Genomic DNA, 18584 nt, shown 5'->3' on the forward strand with positions numbered 1-18584 from the left:
CTCCTCTGCGTGTGCCCTGTTTTTGTTTTCCTCTTTCCTTCCTTTACTTCATCTCCGTTTTTTTGGCCTTGTGTAATAGAGAAGAACTATTCATCTATTGGAAAAATTTCAACTTTTTTACCTATTTGCTTTTCCCCTATTACGGTTATTGGCAGAACAAAGAGAGAAGAAAAATTGTAACTTTACGGATTATATTGGTACTTTTGTGTTTGGAAGTGAATGAAAAAATGTAAAAGATTTTGGGTTTGTGCTTACTTCGACTCCGTCAGTCCTGTGCCAAGATTTGTTTTTTTAACCCTAAACCAGTTGCCAAACGAAGAACAGATGTGAAAGTAGTCAAGTAGATGAAAAAATTATCTGAAAAAATTAATCTAACAAAATGACTGAATTCGGAAAAAAAAGTTTTGGGATTAGTTTATAATTACAATAAACTTACAGGGTTTATTCAGAGTTTTAACAAGTCCGCAATATTATTAATCAATAAATCCAAGTGTATTTTTTCTATTGGTACATGTCACTCCTGTATTTAACCCATAATTTATTTGCTTGTACCGGAGGAAATGCCCTCGGAAACGGTCACACGAATAGCAATTGATGAAGGAATCTACAAATAAATAATTATGACCAGGCACATTTGGCGAAGGCATACATAGTAAGATGCAAGGGAAGTTGTTACGAAACCAGAAAGAAACTGACTGAGATCGACCCTTGTTCTGGTACTCAAACCACTCTAGAATCGTTTCTCCTTCTAAGTTTTGCAAATGAAGACGAATGTCTACAGCCTCATGCAGTTCCTGATTTAGCGTAGAACATTAATAATGATGAAATCCTCCATGCGAGTGGAGATGAAATCCTGGTCGAGAGCGACTGCACGAGAGTTCTGATTGTCCTCAAACATAGAAGCTATACGGTTCCAAGTAGCCATAGCAGTAGAACCTTTCTCCATAACAGTGGAGAGAAGGTCGAAGGAGATGGTGGAATAAATCCACTGTTTGACGGTAGAGTCAAGAGTGGCCCACCGAGCATAGGAAGCATCGGTGCGCGCATGAGGCTCCATGTCAGCTTGAGGAATGATGTGGTGGAGCACCTGAGTGGCGTGAGCATGAGTCTCAAACAATTCAGCCCACATAGCATAATGATCCTTGTCTATCTCGAGTTTAAAAGGAATGTTGTTTTTGATATTGGTGACAGCAAGGGCCGGATGGAAATCCGACTTGGCAGGGGAGGACGTCGGCGGCGCCGTCGGCGGGGGAACCATAGTGGTGTCGCCAATTGGAGAACCCGTGGTAGAATCAGTATCAGCCATTGAGCCTGCTGCAAATAAAGAAGATGGGAATAATAATAAAAATATGGGGTTTTGTTTTTTTTTTTTTTTTTTTTTTTTTTTTTGAAGGTTTGGGTGGCAACCGGTCTGGGGAGAACCGGTCTGGGCGAACCGGTTTGGGCCGGTCCGGTTCGCTGAAGTGGGGCTTGGAAAACGGGTCAGACGGGTTTGATGGACCCGGATCTGAAGCTGTCGGGTAGGAGAAGACAACGGGCAAGGGGCGAAGCGGCAGGCTTGGGCAGGGGTCGCGGCGGCAAGGACGGCTGTCGGCGGCGGCGATCCAGGAGCGGTGTGGCCTTAGAGAGTGGCGGCGCGACGGAGGCGCTGGAAGAGGGACAGAAACGCGAGAGTGAAGATGCTCTCCAAGGGACGACGGCGCTGCGGGCAGAGGCAGGGAGGAGGCACGCGGTGGTGCAGAGCGGCGGCGCGAGGGAGGGCGCGGCGGCTGGAGAAAGGGGCGGCGGCGGCAGCACAATGGAAGAAGTGGTGCGGCGGCGGGTAGGAGTGAAGGGGCGGAAGCAGTTAAGGGTGAAAGAAAGAAGCAGGAAATTAGAAAAAAAATTAGGTCAGAAAAGTGGATCTGAACCTGCTCAATGATACCATGAAGGAAATCAATTCCGTGAGTATTATTGATAATGAAATACCCTATATATACAACTTACCTAGTTGACTAACAATAAATATTAAACCCTAATTACAGGCGTAATTACAAAGAGAATAAATAATATCCTATTCTATCACATAACAAATCAAATCAAAAACTAACCTGCCTCATCAACATGCTTCTACAACTAGAACTCAAGGATCGACATCCTCTTACATATAACTCGGTTAATCTTGGCAAAATCCCTTCAAAAATCTCACTTAGTTGCTCGCAATAAGCCAAGGTAAGCCTCTAAAAAAAGCGACATTCTTTGATGCATTCAGGTACAGTTGTGAGTGAACAATGCTTTAGGCACAACTCTTTCAAGTTAGGAAACAACGAGGGAACAGATACTAAATATTCATCTGACAGGTCGCACTTTTCGAGAGTAAGATATTTTAATTTTGAAGGCAAAAGCATGGAACTCTCTCTTTCATTCAAGTTAGGAAACAACGTGGGAACTAATGCCATAGCTCCCCCATCCATCACTTCTTCACTCCAACTCTCGTCCTCCTCTTCCAATATCCACTGCTGCCTGATTTTGAGCCATACTAGTTGTGGCATCGTGACTAAGCTCCTTGATGGCAGCAAGTGATAAACTGTCATTGAATCAAGTCGAGTAAGATTTTCAACTGAATGTGGAAATTTGCTTATGTTAGTGCAGCCCAAATCAAGTTCGTATATATTTTTCATCTGGTCCAATATTTCTGGAAAACTCTCAAGACTTGAACAACATCTAAGCTTGAGTTCTTTAAGAGAGGGCAGCTTTAGGGGAGGAAAACTCCTAAGCTGGGAGCAATAATCAGCATCCAAGATTTTAAGCTTGTCCAACAACCCAACGGAACAGTCAATAGTGATTAATTTTGAACAATGTACAAATGAAAACTCTTCTAAATTTGGGAGACCAGATAGGTTAGGTATATGTGTTAATGATGCACACCGATTGAGATTTAAAACTTTCATAGTCACGAACTTCTGATAAAAAGAAAAGAAAGAAAGAAAAATAAGAATCAAATGAATATTAGTGATGTATCATACACAAGAAGATCAAGGATATGAAATCATTATCATACTTGCCTTTGATGATCTTAGCAACTCAAAGGACACCAAGCTACTCTCAAGTAATTTGCATATGGAGAGTTTCTTTGGATAAAAGTCACTTGGTAAACGTTGTGAAGGATATTTCCACCACTCTAATACTCTTAAACTATTTGGAAGATGCTCTGGACCTTTAGAAAAATGATTTTTTCTAATAATAAGTGTTTTGAGTTTTTTCATCTTCTTGAAAACCTCTCCATCCCAATCCACATCTTCAGATGACGGGAAATCTAGATGTATCATTTCAATTTTGCTTGTTCCCTTAAAAAAAGACAAATCAATCAAAATGAATACATATACGTTAGGACATTAACACAAGTTCTTAGAGACCTGCAAATATTATAAAGCGGGAAAATGGTAATATAAACATTAGTAGCTTTGAATAATCAAAAAGGCTAAATCAATATTAAAGATAAACAACCAAATCATCCATACTAGACTTACCGTATTTTCTTCCAAAACTTCAAATATATCTTCAAGAGACCATAGCCTACTGCGGTTTCCAGGCTCTTTTGGTGATTCTTGTCGCACAATTTCTTTACCCATATCCTCAATTAAGTCATGTAGTGTCACTTTTTCAGTCAAACCAGTATTCTTTATGAGAGACTTTTGAACCAACACTCTAATGTGATTTGCTATGGAGAAACCATAATGAGCAGAAAGTATGTCCTTGAACTCTTCCAACTTATATCCTTTGAAGCAACAAGCAATGTCTAGGAAAACATTCTTCTCTTCTTCCTCCAAAGAATCAAAGCTCACTTCAAGTATCTTTTGGATGTCTCTAGGTGGAATCCTTCTATATTGTTCTAATGTCGATTCCCATTCTTCCCTTGTTTTACCAAACAAGTTAGAACTTATTACTTCCAAAGCTAATGGAAGGCCGGAAGCGTAACTCAATGCTTGGTTCAGTAAGTCCTCATAACTTGAATTAACTTCCTGGTTTTTAAAAGCTTTCCACTTGAACAATTCGGTAGCATGTTCCTTCTTCAACTCTTTCACTTTGTATGTTCTTTCAACCCCATGGCATGCTAGCAATTGTTGGTTTCGAGTCGTGATGATGACTCTACTACCAGGACCAAGCCAATTAGGTCTTCCAATAACATGATTTAATTGCTCCTACTTGTCAACATCATCTAGAATCAGAAGAACCATTTTTTGTTGGAGCCGATGTTGTATTATTGAACTTCCATGCTTGACACTTGTTATCTCAATTTCCTTCTCTCCAAGGACAGCCAAAAGAAGAGTCTTTTGGAGATGTAGTAACCCATGTTTGTTTGAATTTTCTCTAACATTCTCCAAAAAACATAAACCTTCAAAATGGTCAGCAATGGAATTGTAAACTGCTAGAGCAAGTGTTGTTTTACCAATTCCACCTATTCCATGGATCCCTACCATGTGAACTCTATCAATAGACCCAACATCCAAAAGTGAAACTACTTGTCGCACTTGTGACTCTAGTCCAATCGGGTAATCAGCAATAGGTAAAGCAACACGATTAATCTTTCTCGAAACTTCATTAACAATCTTTCCGATAAACTCGTGTTCATATCCATCTTTGTCCAATAAGAGAAGTGAAGTTTGTGTAAAGTCATAATAGTGCATCATGTTCATGTTTTTATTATTTATTCACTATAACTAAATTTTTGTAATAATTAGACAATATCTAAAACGCAAGGAAATCAGTATATGAAACACACCCATGTTTGAAATGCCAGCCTGACAAATCAGCCACTTGTTGTAGAGCTGTCCTCCATTTTTGCAACTTGTCCTTGTTATCTATGAACATCTCCGTATGCAGGATCATTGCTTCTCCGAATGTTCCTTTCAGCTTCCGTACATCAGAAGGATCCACATCATAAAATACTAGCCAAACGAGATGTCTCTCTTCTTGAGAGCAGTCAAGAATCTTGGAAAGCTCATCTAAGCAAAACGAGGAAGATGCATAGTCCTTAGAGAGGACAATGATGAAAATCCTGGACTTTTCAATGGCCTTCTCAAGTGATGGTGTGATTTCGTCCCCTTTGTAAAGCTCCTCATCATCAATGAAGGTGTGAATTCCCTTATCAGTTAGAGCTTTGTAAAGATTGCCGGTAAAACCATAGCGGGTATCAAAACCCCTGAAGCTGATGAACACATCAAATGTGAATGCATAGGTGATGGAAGAGGAGGAGGAGGATGATGGTAGCAAAGCCATGATAAAAGAAGGCTTGGAATGATAAGTGTGGAATATGAATGGTTTGTGTGAGTGAGTCTCGAAAATCAAACAAAGTATGGTAGCAACATGTTGCAGAAATTCACAGGAAATTTGTTCTCTTCACACGCTTTGTATTATTAACCCAATAACGACGTCCATTATTTTACTTTAATATCGATTTCATCAAATAGTAATAAAGTATTGTAAGTCATGTGAACAATTGAACAAAGCAAGCAAATCGACATGAGATTTATAAGACAAAAAGGACAAAGAGATCTAATATATAGAAGCTAAATAAGAAGTGTAAAAAAATATCTAGGAGGGTGATGCTTGGAATTACAGAATTAAAAGTTTGAGTTGTAAAATTGTCTCACGCGACTTAGTCTTTTCTTGTTCTTCACTTAGGAATTTGGAATTGTGGAGAGACTAACAAATAAATAAAGAGAGGAGGAGAGAGGTATGACTTATGAGAGATAGAGAAATAGTCTGATGGAGATACACTGATAGGTGCAATCTCCCTTGTATTTATAATATTAGGAGAATGGTCTAGAACAAGTATATAAATGAGCTTGGTCGATGACGGACATCCAAATATTCATAACAAAATGTACTATGTAAATACATACAATTTTTTAATTGTTGGGCTTGGAATTATGATTCCCTTATATATATTCTTAACTAAGGTATCTCCATAGCTGATAGTCGTGAGACTAATCATTCGTTCCACAATCAGGGCACTAAGCGGTATGAGATTGATTAAGAAGTGTTTTCCGTTCACACGAATTGAAAATCTCTCTACCGCTTGAATTCCCTTATATCTACTGTCAAGTGAACACTAGATCAAACATCACATGACATAATATTTTGATCTTAACTATTCTTGATTAGATCAAACGGTCGCGATTTATTCTCATATTAAAGGATCATTCTCATAATATACTGTTGGAATCAAGTTTTAGAGTTAAGTCCCACATCGGATAAGTCAAGGTAAGAGGAAGAGTTTATAAGGAGATGGACCCATAAACCTAATGCCTTAAGGTTTTGGGTTAAGATGTGGTGTCCCAGATCTCCTTAGTGTCTCCCCTCGGACTTGGCCCATGGGTCCTCGCCGTGACCCTCCCCAACAAGTGGTATCAGAGCCGATGGTTCGTGTGACCATGACGGCTCCTTGTGTCGAAAGTCTTCCTAGCAGTGTGGCTAGGCGGCGGGTTCCGTTGAGCAGCGAACGGCGGTGCAAGGTGGATAGCTTCCGCAGACGGGAGGACCATGGGTGATGTGGTTGAGGGACTCACACTTGAGGGGGAGATTGTTGGAATCAAGTGTTAGAGTTAAGTCCCACATCGGATAAGTCAAGGTAAGAAGAAGAGTTTATAAGGAGATGGACCCATAAACCTAATGCCTTTTGGTTTTGGGTTAAGATGTGGTGTCCTAGATCTCCTTGGTGTCTCCCCTCGGACTTGGTCCATGGGTCATCGCCGTGACCCTCCCCAACATATACATCACATAATATCAAGTCTGGCATGTTAGTTGCACTTTTCAAATTTTTTTTTAGAGTACATTTTTTATCAAAAAAAAAAAGTCAAAGGCTTCCATAAGATAAATTCATGTTTGCATAATTATTTATTTTTCAAACTCTGGATTTTGAAGTTTTTTCTTCCAAAATTTAAACTTAATTATAACTCTAAAAGTCCAAGTTTTGAAAGAAAAAAGAACTCGTTAAGAAGAAAAAAGTCTCACTTCAGAATCTCTCAGATTCAATGACAAATTGTGCCATCAGTATGACTCTCCAGTCAGATGATAGTTTATTGAGATGCCACCAATGTACATGCAATACAATGAAAAATATGACATGATCAGAGAAAGCATGGTGAGAAAAAAGATGTTTCAGAAGCCCGAAATGACACAATGAAATCCAATCATGCAGATATATACTTTCTTTGTCATACATCTAATATATTACATACATTAATACCTTCTCTTCATTGGGTTTTGTTCAACTATGTGGCTAAAGAAGTTGAAAAGAGCAAACTTAAGTGAAGTTTGACACATTTACAAGGCAGTAACAGCTCTCAAATATTAAAAAGACAAGGAACGCTAGCAACACGCTCGTGTAAACACTCTCTCCAACATATTTTGTGTGATTGATTTTGTAAGAAGACAATATATTTGGCCAAACTTTTAGAAAATGTATTGACATTTGGAAAAGTAAACTAATCAAATAGAGTGTACAGAAGAGTGTGCCTAAAATAGTGTTGCTAGCATTTTTCTAAAAAGATACAAACCTAATCCAAACCCAATCCAAACTTGACCTTAATTCCCTAAGAATGTATCAACCCTTTGATTTGTGGCCCTTGAGAAGAACCTCATGCAAATTGGTGGCTTAACTCCAACAAGAGCAAGTACTGAAGCAGGAAGTGTCCATATTCCATCCCCACATATCAAACCAGAAGCTACAGCTGGTCCAAATGCATCTGCCTTAGCCTTGTCAACCTTTTCCCAGACATATAATATAAAACTTCCAACACACATGTCAATGGCAAAGTAAGGCCCTATGTAGAAAGGAATTGCCATAGCCATTGGAAGTGGTATGAACCTCCCTCTCTTGCCCATTAAATCTTTAATCAAGTTTATCACAATGGCGGCACCAAAGAATATATAACATAGCATGAGGCAATTTTTCGGTAGCGAACTGAAGCCTTGTACCCCAAGTATGGCCATGTTGCGGTACACAATCGCATATGGGGCAGGGTACTCACTTTTATGTGTCCCAAGGTCAGGAAAGGCCTTGTAGAAAATCCAAAAGACACAAGGAGAAATCACACATCCCATAGCTGTTCCAAGTATTTGGCTCACAAACATGGAGCGCGGTGAAGACAGCGTAAGGTAGCCGGTCTTGAAGTCCTGCATCAGGTCAGAGGCGGTGGAAACGATGTTCATCATCACGCCACAGGCTGCAAGGCTAGCAAGAACTCCACCGTGTGATGCACCGGCCCACGCTCCGATTGTGAAGATGGCGAGCTTTCCATAGGTGGCTGCTAGGGACCAGTCTGTTAGCCCGCAACCATAAGCATTGCAGAATGCTAAGGTGGGAGCAACTAGGTAGATAACTAGAATGTAATACCATTTTAGCTGGGGAAAGAGGTGTGGCAGAGTGGCGGTTGAGATAGCAGCAATAGCAACATAGCCTCAAACTGCAAACCATGGGAGAATCTGATCTTTAAGAAAGAATTGCTGGCGGCGCTGGTCATCGTAAGTTAGCTGACTCGAGGGAGAATCGTGATCAGCGACCGGAAGAACATTCTCCCTTTGTTTCTCCATGATTTGATAATACAAACCCATTAAGGTATGAGTTAGCACCTTTACGAAGTTGTATAAACCGTCACCCAGGATCATGGCTATGGCTATAAATACCTGAACTCAAGATGTAAGGTGAATCCAATTAATTGATATACCTTAGAAACTATGCAAAATAATGTGACTCTATAGGTGCTTTGCATCAGGAAACTTACCCTATATCCTTGGATTCCATGAAGGCTACCGTCACCGAGGCCCTTATCGTACCAGTGACCCTCTTGATTTTCTATGAGAGGCCACATTACTCCCCAAGAAAGAATTCCTCCAAGGAGCACTGATATATTTATGATATATGGGCAAATCATTCCCACTCCAACATAGATTGCAGCAAAATCAAAATAAAACCTGCAAATAAGTCAAGATTAGATTAAAACATACAAATTAGAACTGGACTAATCTCAAGTATCTTGCAATCAGATTAATGCACGTTTTTATATTAGGATAAAATCCGCATATGCTGTGTCAAAGTCAGTCCTAAGCCCAGATAAAGGTGGAATGGTGTGTTAGGCTTGTGGCAGCCAATGTTAAACTGGATGTATTTTCAACATGGATCATGTGATTCATATAGCCGACTTCACTTAGTGGGATAAATTTTGTTAATGTTTTTTATTATGTTATATCTTAGGACACATAAATTTGATTTAAAATGAAGGATGTGATGTGATAAGAGAAGACAGGTAACATACCTGTTTTCAAATGCTTTGAGCCCCAGTGAGGGAAAGGCTTGAAATCCACAAGAATCAGAAGCAGTGTAGAACCATTGAAAGAAACCCCAGAAGAAGCTCAATCCAAAGAATTTTCCCAACACTCTCACCTGCTTCCTGGAAGAGTAGAAAAGAAACAGTAAATTAGCGTGATGGATGTCTAACTCCTCATGCACTCACTTTGCATGGAGTCTGCTATATAGTGCTCACTTTGCTAGTTTGGCTCCTTAAGGAGTGTGGAAGCTGTTGATGAGATGAGCAGTTGCAGTACCACTTGGATATGTCAATTTGAATTTTATGACCATAATCTACATCCAATAGCAGAAGCAAAAAATTAATCAAAGACTGTTGCATGGCAAGGGATACTGATAAATAATTTCTAGAGGTAAAGCAGTAAAGATATATCATTTTATTACTTAAAAATAAGTTTCTGCAATGATTTTCCAAGACTGAAAAATGCGAAAAAAATGATTCTATGATTCGATTGAATCTGAAGCCAAAATCAATTATGGAGAGGAGCTTTTGTGAGTAGCTTCTAAGTGCCAAAACTGAGTCTGTAAAAAGAAAAGTTGATTTAAGCATCATCAAGTTTTCTAAATTAATAACATATTCATTTATGGATACTGCAGTATCAATATTTCAAGAATGTGTCATTACCTTTCTTAGAGGTACAACTGAGAAGAGGCCAAGAAAGCTAACAACAAAGAGAAAAGCAATGATCCACCCTAATTTTGGGTCCTTAAAATCACTGGTGTCTGAGGATTGCTTGGCTACATGCTCACTCATTGCAAAGAGGTAACTCCCAAATCCTCCTGTCATGACAAGAAAATTTTCATTTAAGTGAGTCAATCATCATGACATCAATAAAAAACTGTTTCTTGGTCATAACCAGCTTAGGTTTCCTTTCACATTTATAACATCAAAATCTCATTCTAGAGTTTCCTTTCTAAAATTCCAATTTTCTTAAATTACTATGACATAAATTTCAGCAAGATTAAACAGTTTCATTTCAAGGTGAGATACAATACATTCAAATGATACAAAACAGATGATCTTGTAAAAAAGTAATTATGAGATAAGAAAAAGTAAATTGAAACTTTAGCTCAGCACCAAAAAAACAAAAAAAAAAACAATAAAAACTTTACCTGATGAAGTTGATAAAAGACATCAACTTCTTATTCAATGTCATGCGAAAAGTAAAAGAGAAAGCGATATTAAATTAATTTCCAACTGTTGCTGAAGTTCAAATAATAATACATTGACTTATAAACAGTCATTTTCACTATTAATACTGAAAAATTAGTTTGATTTGGCTTCTATGCTTCCTGCCTTGGGACATTTTTTCTAATAATTAATACAGCCCAAAATTTTCCAAATTTGCCGGTATGAGTTGAAGTTTGAAAACAAAAGCTGCATCTTTCAAGACAGGATGAAATGGGTGACTTTTCAGCTCTTCTCCTGTTGCTATTTATCAAAAGTGACAGAACTTGTCATCAATCATATGCCCAGGCTGTGATCAAAGGGACTGCAAAACACAATGAGAGAAATGGTGGAAAATCAGAGACTGCAAACACAGAAGGAAATAAGGTGATGGCAGGATTGGAATTGTGGTGTGGCCCAGAATTACCTAAGGGGGAGGAGTGGCTATTGAGGAGCAAGGTGGGAACAATAAAAAATTTAGAGATGGTTTCTGTGCTGCAGGAGGCATTCTTACTGGAGGGGCATAACACAATACAAATTAGGCATATGGGAGATGACCAGGTGCTAATTACTGGACCAGAAGGTGAAGCGCTTGAGGAAATATTGCAGGGATCGGAGGAATGGTTGAAGGAATATGTGGAAGACATCAAACCTTGGAGTGCCATGGTAGCCCCAGTGAGCAGAATAACTTGGGTTCGATGCTCGGGGATCCCGCTGAATATGTGGACGATGGAATGTCTCAGTCACATTTTACTTCCAGTGGGCAACGTTGTGAAAGTGGATGAGAAAACATGCCAGTTTGAGAAGTTGGAGTATGCCAGGGTTCAGGTGAGAACGACAGCCTTGGAATTGATATCTCTGCCACGAAAGATTTTGGTGAATGGAGTTACGTACACTATCAGAATCATGGAGGAGATGTGTGGTGGGCATACGTGCTGCTGTGTTGAGGAGGTAGAAGACGAGGACGATGCAAAACTCGGGATGGTCCTTGAATGCCGGCGTGAATTTTTCAGAACAGTCGGAAGGAGATGGTGAGGCTGGCCGTTCAGATCTAGGGGAGAACGATGGTCAACGGGAATACCAAGATGCATTTAATTGCTCCCTTGGAGATAGCAATAATCCTGGGAATACCAAGAATGGTGAGGAAATTCAAATTGTGGGCCCTATTGGTAGTGGAAAAGCACTTGAGGAGAATATCATGCGTGGGGATAGCAATAATCATGGAAATATCAAGAATGGTGATGAAAATCAAATTGTGGGCCCTATTGGTAGTGGAAAAGCACTTGAGGAGAATATCATGCGTGGGGATAGTAATAATCATGGAAATATCAAGAATGGTGATGAAAATCAAATTGTGGGCCCTATTGGTAGTGGAAAAGTAATTGAGGAGAATATCATGGGTGAGGTGAATGTGGGGAATATTGAGTCTACAACAGATCAGGATATGAATGGGTTGGCAAACCAAATAATTGACCCACAAAGAAAGATTCCATTATCAATCGGGGACCCACACCAGGACTTGTGTGCTACTGGACAAATTAACGAGCAGATTAATTATCCAGAGAAAACTATGGCTGAGGAAAATCAATTATTGGGGGAAAAATCCAACTCTGATAATTTTTTTGACAGTGGCGTGAGGAAAGAAAGACCGTCCAACCTAGATGATACAGCAAGAGACTCAACCGCAGATACTGCCAGAAATTCCCAAGGTGAAGCGGTGGTAAATAGAAGGCCCGTGATGCTGTTGAGTCGTGATGGAGGCACACCTAGACTTCAAGGGATTGGAACACCGGGATCCATCTCGTTAGCAAAGATGAATGCAGCAGAAAGGAGACAATTTAGAACTGCTATGCACTCAAATTGCAGCTCTGTGGCAGAGTCAGGGATTAAGAATTGCAATAAATCCTTTTGGCTGAGGAATGTTGAATCAGAAGCAAGGAAAATATGGGCGCTAGGAAAAGAGTTTGGGGTTACTGTCGTAGGGAGTGAAGATGAAATTATTGGCAGATTAATTGCAATGGAGCAAAGGGATGCAGGGGAGGCACAGGTTCAGACGAATGGTGAACCAAATGGGGCAGAAGTTGTGTCATCATGAAGTTAATGTCCTACAATGTTAGAGGTTTGGGCAGCAGATTGAAAAGGAGAGTAATCAGGGAAATGGTACTACAACAACAGGTGGAATTGATATGTATTCAAGAGACTAAATTGGAAACAGTGGATGCAAGCTTATGTTCTCAAATCTGGGGGGATACTGAATTTGAATGGAAAATGGTCCCGTCTATCAATAGAGGTGGCGGCATCCTTTGCATATGGAAACAAGGTATATTTAAGTTCCAGGAATTTGTGATTGGCAATGGTTTTTTGGGCCTAGTTGGTGTATGGGGTGATATGACAGTAAGTTCGGTGATTGTTAATGTTTATTTCTCTTGCCATATTGAGGAAAAAAGAAGGTTGTGGGAAGAATTGCTAGACTGGAAAAGAAGGAGCAGCTCCACAGTTTGGTGTGTTGGGGGAGATTTCAATTCAGTAAGAGAGGAAGATGAAAGAAGAGGGGTGGCAACGGGGGCAAGTTCACAGAGAAGGGAAATGTTTGAGTTCAATAAATTTATTGAAAGCATGGAGTTGTTGGACCTACCACTTGCAGGAAGGAAGTTCACATGGTGTAGGCCTAATGGTCGTGCACAAAGCCGTATTGACAGGTTTCTTGTTTCCCCTGATTGGATTGCATTCTAGCCTAATTGCTCTGTACTGGGCCTCAATAGAGACATATCAGACCACTGCCCATTGTTATTGAGGAGCAAAACTACTGATTGGGGGCCTAAACCTTTTCGTGTGATGAATTGTTGGTTCAAGGACACAAGGTTTGTGAGTTTTGTGAAGCAGGCTTGGGGTGAGAATCAGTTTTCAGGGTGGGGAGCGTATGTGCTCAAGGAAAAACTGAAACATATGAAAGTGAAACTGAAAGGGTGGAATAAAGAAGTTTTTGGTGATCTTAGGAGCAGAAGGGATGTGGCTGTACAGAAACTGAATGAGTTAGACCGTAAAGAAGAGGAAGAGGGGTTGTCGGAGGAGGAAAATAATGAGAGAAAGCGGCTGCTTGATGAGTTTTGGAGTGTCTTACGGCTTCATGAGTCACTTCTTTATCAGAAATCCAGATCACGATGGCTCAAAGAGGGGGATCAAAATACAAAGTATTTTCATTCTCTTATTAATTGGAGGAGGCACACAAACTCAATCTTGGGGTTGATGATCGACGATAGATGGGTGGAGGATCCACAATTAATTAAATCAGAGGTGAAAAGATATTTTGAGCAACGCTTCATGGATTTAAATGGAACTTGGATGCGATTGGATGGGGTTACATTCAATTCAATTTCAGATGCTGATAATGAATTGCTAATAGGGCAGTTTGGGATGGAAGAAGTAAAGGAGGCAGTGTGGGAATGTGGCGGGGACAAAAGCCCGGGGCCTGATGGATTCAATTTCAAATTTATTCAGAAGTTTTGGGACTTGATTAAGGAGGATTTCCATCGGGTGCTTGAGGATTTCTGGAATAAGGGAGTGTGGCCCAAAGGCAGTAATGCTTCATTTATTGCTTTAATTCCAAAGGTGAGCTCTCCCTTAAGTCTAAATGATTTTAGACCAATTTCACTCATTGGATGTATGTATAAAGTTGTTTCCAAGATTCTTGCGAATCGACTGAAAATGGTTCTACCCCAAGTGATCCATGAAAACCAATATGCTTTCTTGGGCGGTCGCAGTATGCTGGAAAGTGTGGTAGTAGTGAATGAAACCATAAATGCAGCGAAGAAGGCAAAGAACCCAACTTTGATCTTCAAAGTTGATTATGAAAAGGCGTACGACTCGGTAAGTTGGGAGTTTTTGTCCTACATGATGAAGAGAATGCAATTCAGTGATAAATGGATTCATTGGATCCAAAATTGCCTCCAATCTGCTACTGTATCTGTCTTGGTGAATGGAAGCCCATGTGAGGAGTTTAGGATGGGTAAGGGCTTGAGACAGGGAGATCCTCTTGCCCCTTTCTTATTCTTAATTGTGGCAGAAGGATTAAGTGGTTTGTTTCGTAATGCACTATCGTTAGCCAGGTTTGAAGGATTCAAATTCGGAAGGGACAGTGACTTGGAAGTTTCTATGTTACAGTTTGCTGACGACACTATCTTTATTGGTAGGGCGACCGGACAAAATGTCGAAGTATTAAAATGTGTATTAAGATGCTTTGAGATGGTCTCGGGCCTCAAAGTAAATTTCCACAAAAGCAAGCTCACAGGTATAGCGGTGGATAGAGGAAGTTTGAGAAGATATGCTGCTGTATTACACTGTAAGTTGATGGAGGTCCCTTTTACATATTTGGGCATGCCTGTTGGTGGAAGACTGAATTCACTTATGATGTGGGAGCCGATTATCAATAAATTAAGAGGTAAATTGTCAGCATGGAAGCAGAAGCATATATCATTTGGTGGGCGAATATGTCTCATCCAAAGTGTGTTGTCTGCAATACCTCTTTTCTTCCTCTCCTTCTTTAAGATTCCTGCAGGGGTGCTTAAAATATGCACAAGTATTATGCGTAGTTTTCTGTGGGGTGGTACGGATAATGAGAATAAAATTGCTTGGGTGAAGTGGGAGAAGGTGTGTTTGCCAAAGGAATATGGAGGGTTGGGGTTAAGGGATTGGCGGCTGTTTAATATGGCATTGCTCGGCAAATGGCAATGGAAATTTCTGAATGAGCCGAATTGTTTATGGTGCAAAGTAATAAAAGCAAGGTGTGAGATGCAAGGGGGATCTCCATGGTGGAGGGACATTAAATCAGCTTGCTCGATGGATGGTTGGGATTGGTTTGGAGCTGCGATCCAAAAGACAGTAAGGGAAGGCAATGACACACTGTTTTGGATTGAGAAGTGGATGGGGAATCAACCATTGGAATCTCGGTTCCATAGATTGTTTAATTTATCAAAACAGAAATGGTGTAGTGTGAAGAACATGGGTACATGGAGTAACGGGGAATGGAATTGGGAATTTAAATGGAGAAGGAATTTACAGGGGAGGGAGCGAATGTGGCTGATGGAATTATTGGAGGAATTGAGGTATGTCTGCTTAGTGGAGGCTAAGCCTGACAAGTGGACATGGAGCCTTGAAGGGGCTGGTGTATATTCAGTTAATTCCTCTTATCTATTTTTGCAGGAAAAAGAATTGGGTGACCGTGACTCAGTCTTGGCGTCGATCTGGTCTGTACCTGCACCTTCTCATGTTCGTGCTTTCGCTTGGAGACTGGTCCAGAATCGTGTGCCAACGAAGGACAATCTATTTAGAAGACAAGTGCTGGGAACTGAAGATGATCTGCTATGTCCACTGTGCCATCAAACAGAGGAAACAAGTAGGCATTTATTCTTTTCATGTCCAATCTCTTTAAGCATTTGGTACTGTTGCTATGCCTGGAGAGGTCTTGATACAGTGCTGCCTTCTACACCAAGAGAGCATTTTCTCCAATTTCCAATGAGTGGAAGACCTAAGTCACAACAAGTTGGTGAATTGGCTATTTGGTTGGCAGCTACTTGGACTATATGGACTATGCGCAACAGGATTATTTTCCAAGGTGCAATACTGGAAATTGGGAATATATTGGACCTAATTCAAGTGAAGTCGTGGCAATGGATAAAGGCCAAGGTTGAAGGTTTCATTTACACATGGTATGATTGGAGATCAAATCCAGGGGAGTGCTTAAAGTTGCTATGATAAACACAAATGGTAAATGTGCTGGCCTAGGATCCGTGGGTGCTATGTGCATATGATTCTCTGGCTGTTACAGGTTGTTTGTTGCATAAGGGATAGGTTTGTGTTACAGCACTATTCGTGGAGAGCATATTTGATGGAGGAATTTTTGGGTCAAGGACTTATATGCTGTTTGTATATACCTCTGGGTGGCTCCTCTAGGTTTATTAAGTATCTACTCTTTTTCCCTACTAGGTTTTTCCCAAGGGGTTTTCCTAGTAAGGTTTTAATGAGGCATTTCTTAATTTAGTCATGCTTCCAAGGGGTAGTCAAAGTGGTCACTTGAGTTGTAATTTTTATCCACCTTTTCCTGTATTGCTTCTTTTTCTTTCCTTCTTGTATTGGGTTGAAGTACCCCTTGTACTTCATATCAATATATTTCTTTGCTTATCAAAAAAAAAAAAAATGTAGGCAGTGATTGATAGTGAAAAGTAGCAACTAGCAAGTAACCTTTGATAGCTAGATAGTGATATCATCCAGCCAGCAAGTTTCCTCCAAACTTTTCAAACAGTGGGAGTTGACTTTAAACTTTGGAAACTAGAATAAAATAAAGAGAATCCAATCCTAGTAAACCAGGCTTGTTAATAGGGCGCTATAGCGACGTAATAGCCTATAGTGTAGCGCCCTAGGGGTTCACCGCTACTCCACTATTCACAGCTATTTGGCGCTATAGCGCTGCAATAGCGCTTGAAATAGCGTTTTTTGGGTTTGCCGCTACCCTACGCTATCCGCCATTAACAACCCAGAGTAAAACTATTTACCATATCACTAAGATGAACCACTCCAGTAGTTATATAAGTGTGTGTTAAAATTTCCGTTGAACTCAATGTGGCAAAATCTTGTTTCTATGATTTGGATTTCTGATACATTCATGAGATCAAACTGCACTTTTACTTAAATCTGTTGTGAGACATGAATTGCAATTAAAAGTGCTTTTAATAGCAACTTAGCAAGTTTAGATCTGGTTATTTTCTCTCATAATCAATTCTGACACCTAAAAGCTACTCACCGTAGCTTCTCCTTACAATTGATTTTGCTTGTAGAATCAATTCTACAAGGATTTCCAAATATGCTATAAGTCTTGCTAATAAAAATTCAAACACACTCATCATTCCAATGTTGAAATTTATCCTATAAATGATTGAACAGGAGAAAATGATTTGTTTTTCTTTGGGAGGAGTCATATTCAGAGTCGAATTCAACACTAGAAACCATGTTTTTGCTCAAACCCATATCATATCCCTTGCAATTTAGCATCCTAGAGAATCTCAAACAGTGCCAAATATCAAATTGTTCAGAACTTCATGTCAATTTCAAATATAAGAAGCATGCTAGCAGATAACTAGCATGTTTAAAAATCCTTCTACAATCGAGTCTAAACTCAAAATTAATTATGTGGAGAACCTTCTGAGTAGCTTCTAGGTGCCAGAATTGATTCTGACGAAAAATAAGTTGATCGAAACATGCTATAATCAGTCACAGTCTCACAGATCAAATTTAAACCCATGAACCAAAAAAAAGGGTAACAGTAACCACTGAAAAGAACATAGCAATAGGGACATTTAAGATTGAGAAAGACAGAGAGTAATGAAACAGAGAAGGTAAGATAAGGTTACCACTAAAGGCTATGCCAGAGGAGGCAACAACACAGGTCTGGATGACAGTGTTCTCCTGCCTTGTAAAAGGCTGCTTCAACCACCCAGACCTCTCCAAGAACTTAGTCCAAGTCTTCACAAAGAAGAACCCCAGAAGACCAGCAGAGACATTGAGTGAAGGAATAATCCCAGTGGTGAGGTTGAGCTTCATGACAATGAAACTGAAGAGTATGCTGAGTGCAAAGCTGACCACAAAAGCTCTCACTGTCAGCTGGTTCCTCCATGATGGAACAAGCAGGTGCTGGAACACCCTCTCCACAGAGGGCTCTTCTTCTTTCTTCCCTTTCAGCTTCTCTTCATGTTCATCACCCCTTGCATGGTCATGGTCATGGTGGTCATGGTGGTGATGATCATAATCATCAGTGTTTTCCACCATTACCCTGTCTTGATTCCCGTTTTGGGCCATATGTTGGAAAGTGCAGAGGATGAGATCCCAATTATGTGGATGTGGGTTCGGAATCTACTAGGATTGTTGTATATGTAGTAATAATTCCAATTCCAATTGGGTTAATGTTGGCGTTTACCTTTATTCCTAAGGATCAAATTGGAACATATATATTAAATAAATAAACACTGTCCACTAACGGTGGCAATTGGCATTGATAATATACACATGTATATATTA

The 18584-nt window shown here is 40.0% G+C and overlaps 1 protein-coding gene and 2 pseudogenes across 1 annotated transcript; all 3 read right to left on the reverse strand.

Annotated features, from left to right (window-relative positions):
* Window positions 1-799: 799 nt before the first annotated feature.
* On the reverse strand, window positions 800-1306 carry LOC130736859 (uncharacterized). The gene has a single exon (XM_057588636.1). It carries the CDS (start codon window positions 1304-1306, stop codon window positions 800-802), a length of 507 nt encoding a protein of 168 aa, XP_057444619.1.
* A 291-nt stretch (window positions 1307-1597) lies between these two features.
* LOC130738891 (disease resistance protein Roq1-like) lies at window positions 1598-6817 on the reverse strand (annotated as a pseudogene).
* A 444-nt stretch (window positions 6818-7261) lies between these two features.
* Window positions 7262-18450, reverse strand: LOC130738894 (probable metal-nicotianamine transporter YSL7; annotated as a pseudogene).
* Window positions 18451-18584: the final 134 nt, after the last annotated feature.

The sequence above is a fragment of the Lotus japonicus genome, chromosome 2 (assembly GCF_012489685.1).
Source record: "Lotus japonicus ecotype B-129 chromosome 2, LjGifu_v1.2".
NCBI lineage: Eukaryota > Viridiplantae > Streptophyta > Magnoliopsida > Fabales > Fabaceae > Lotus > Lotus japonicus.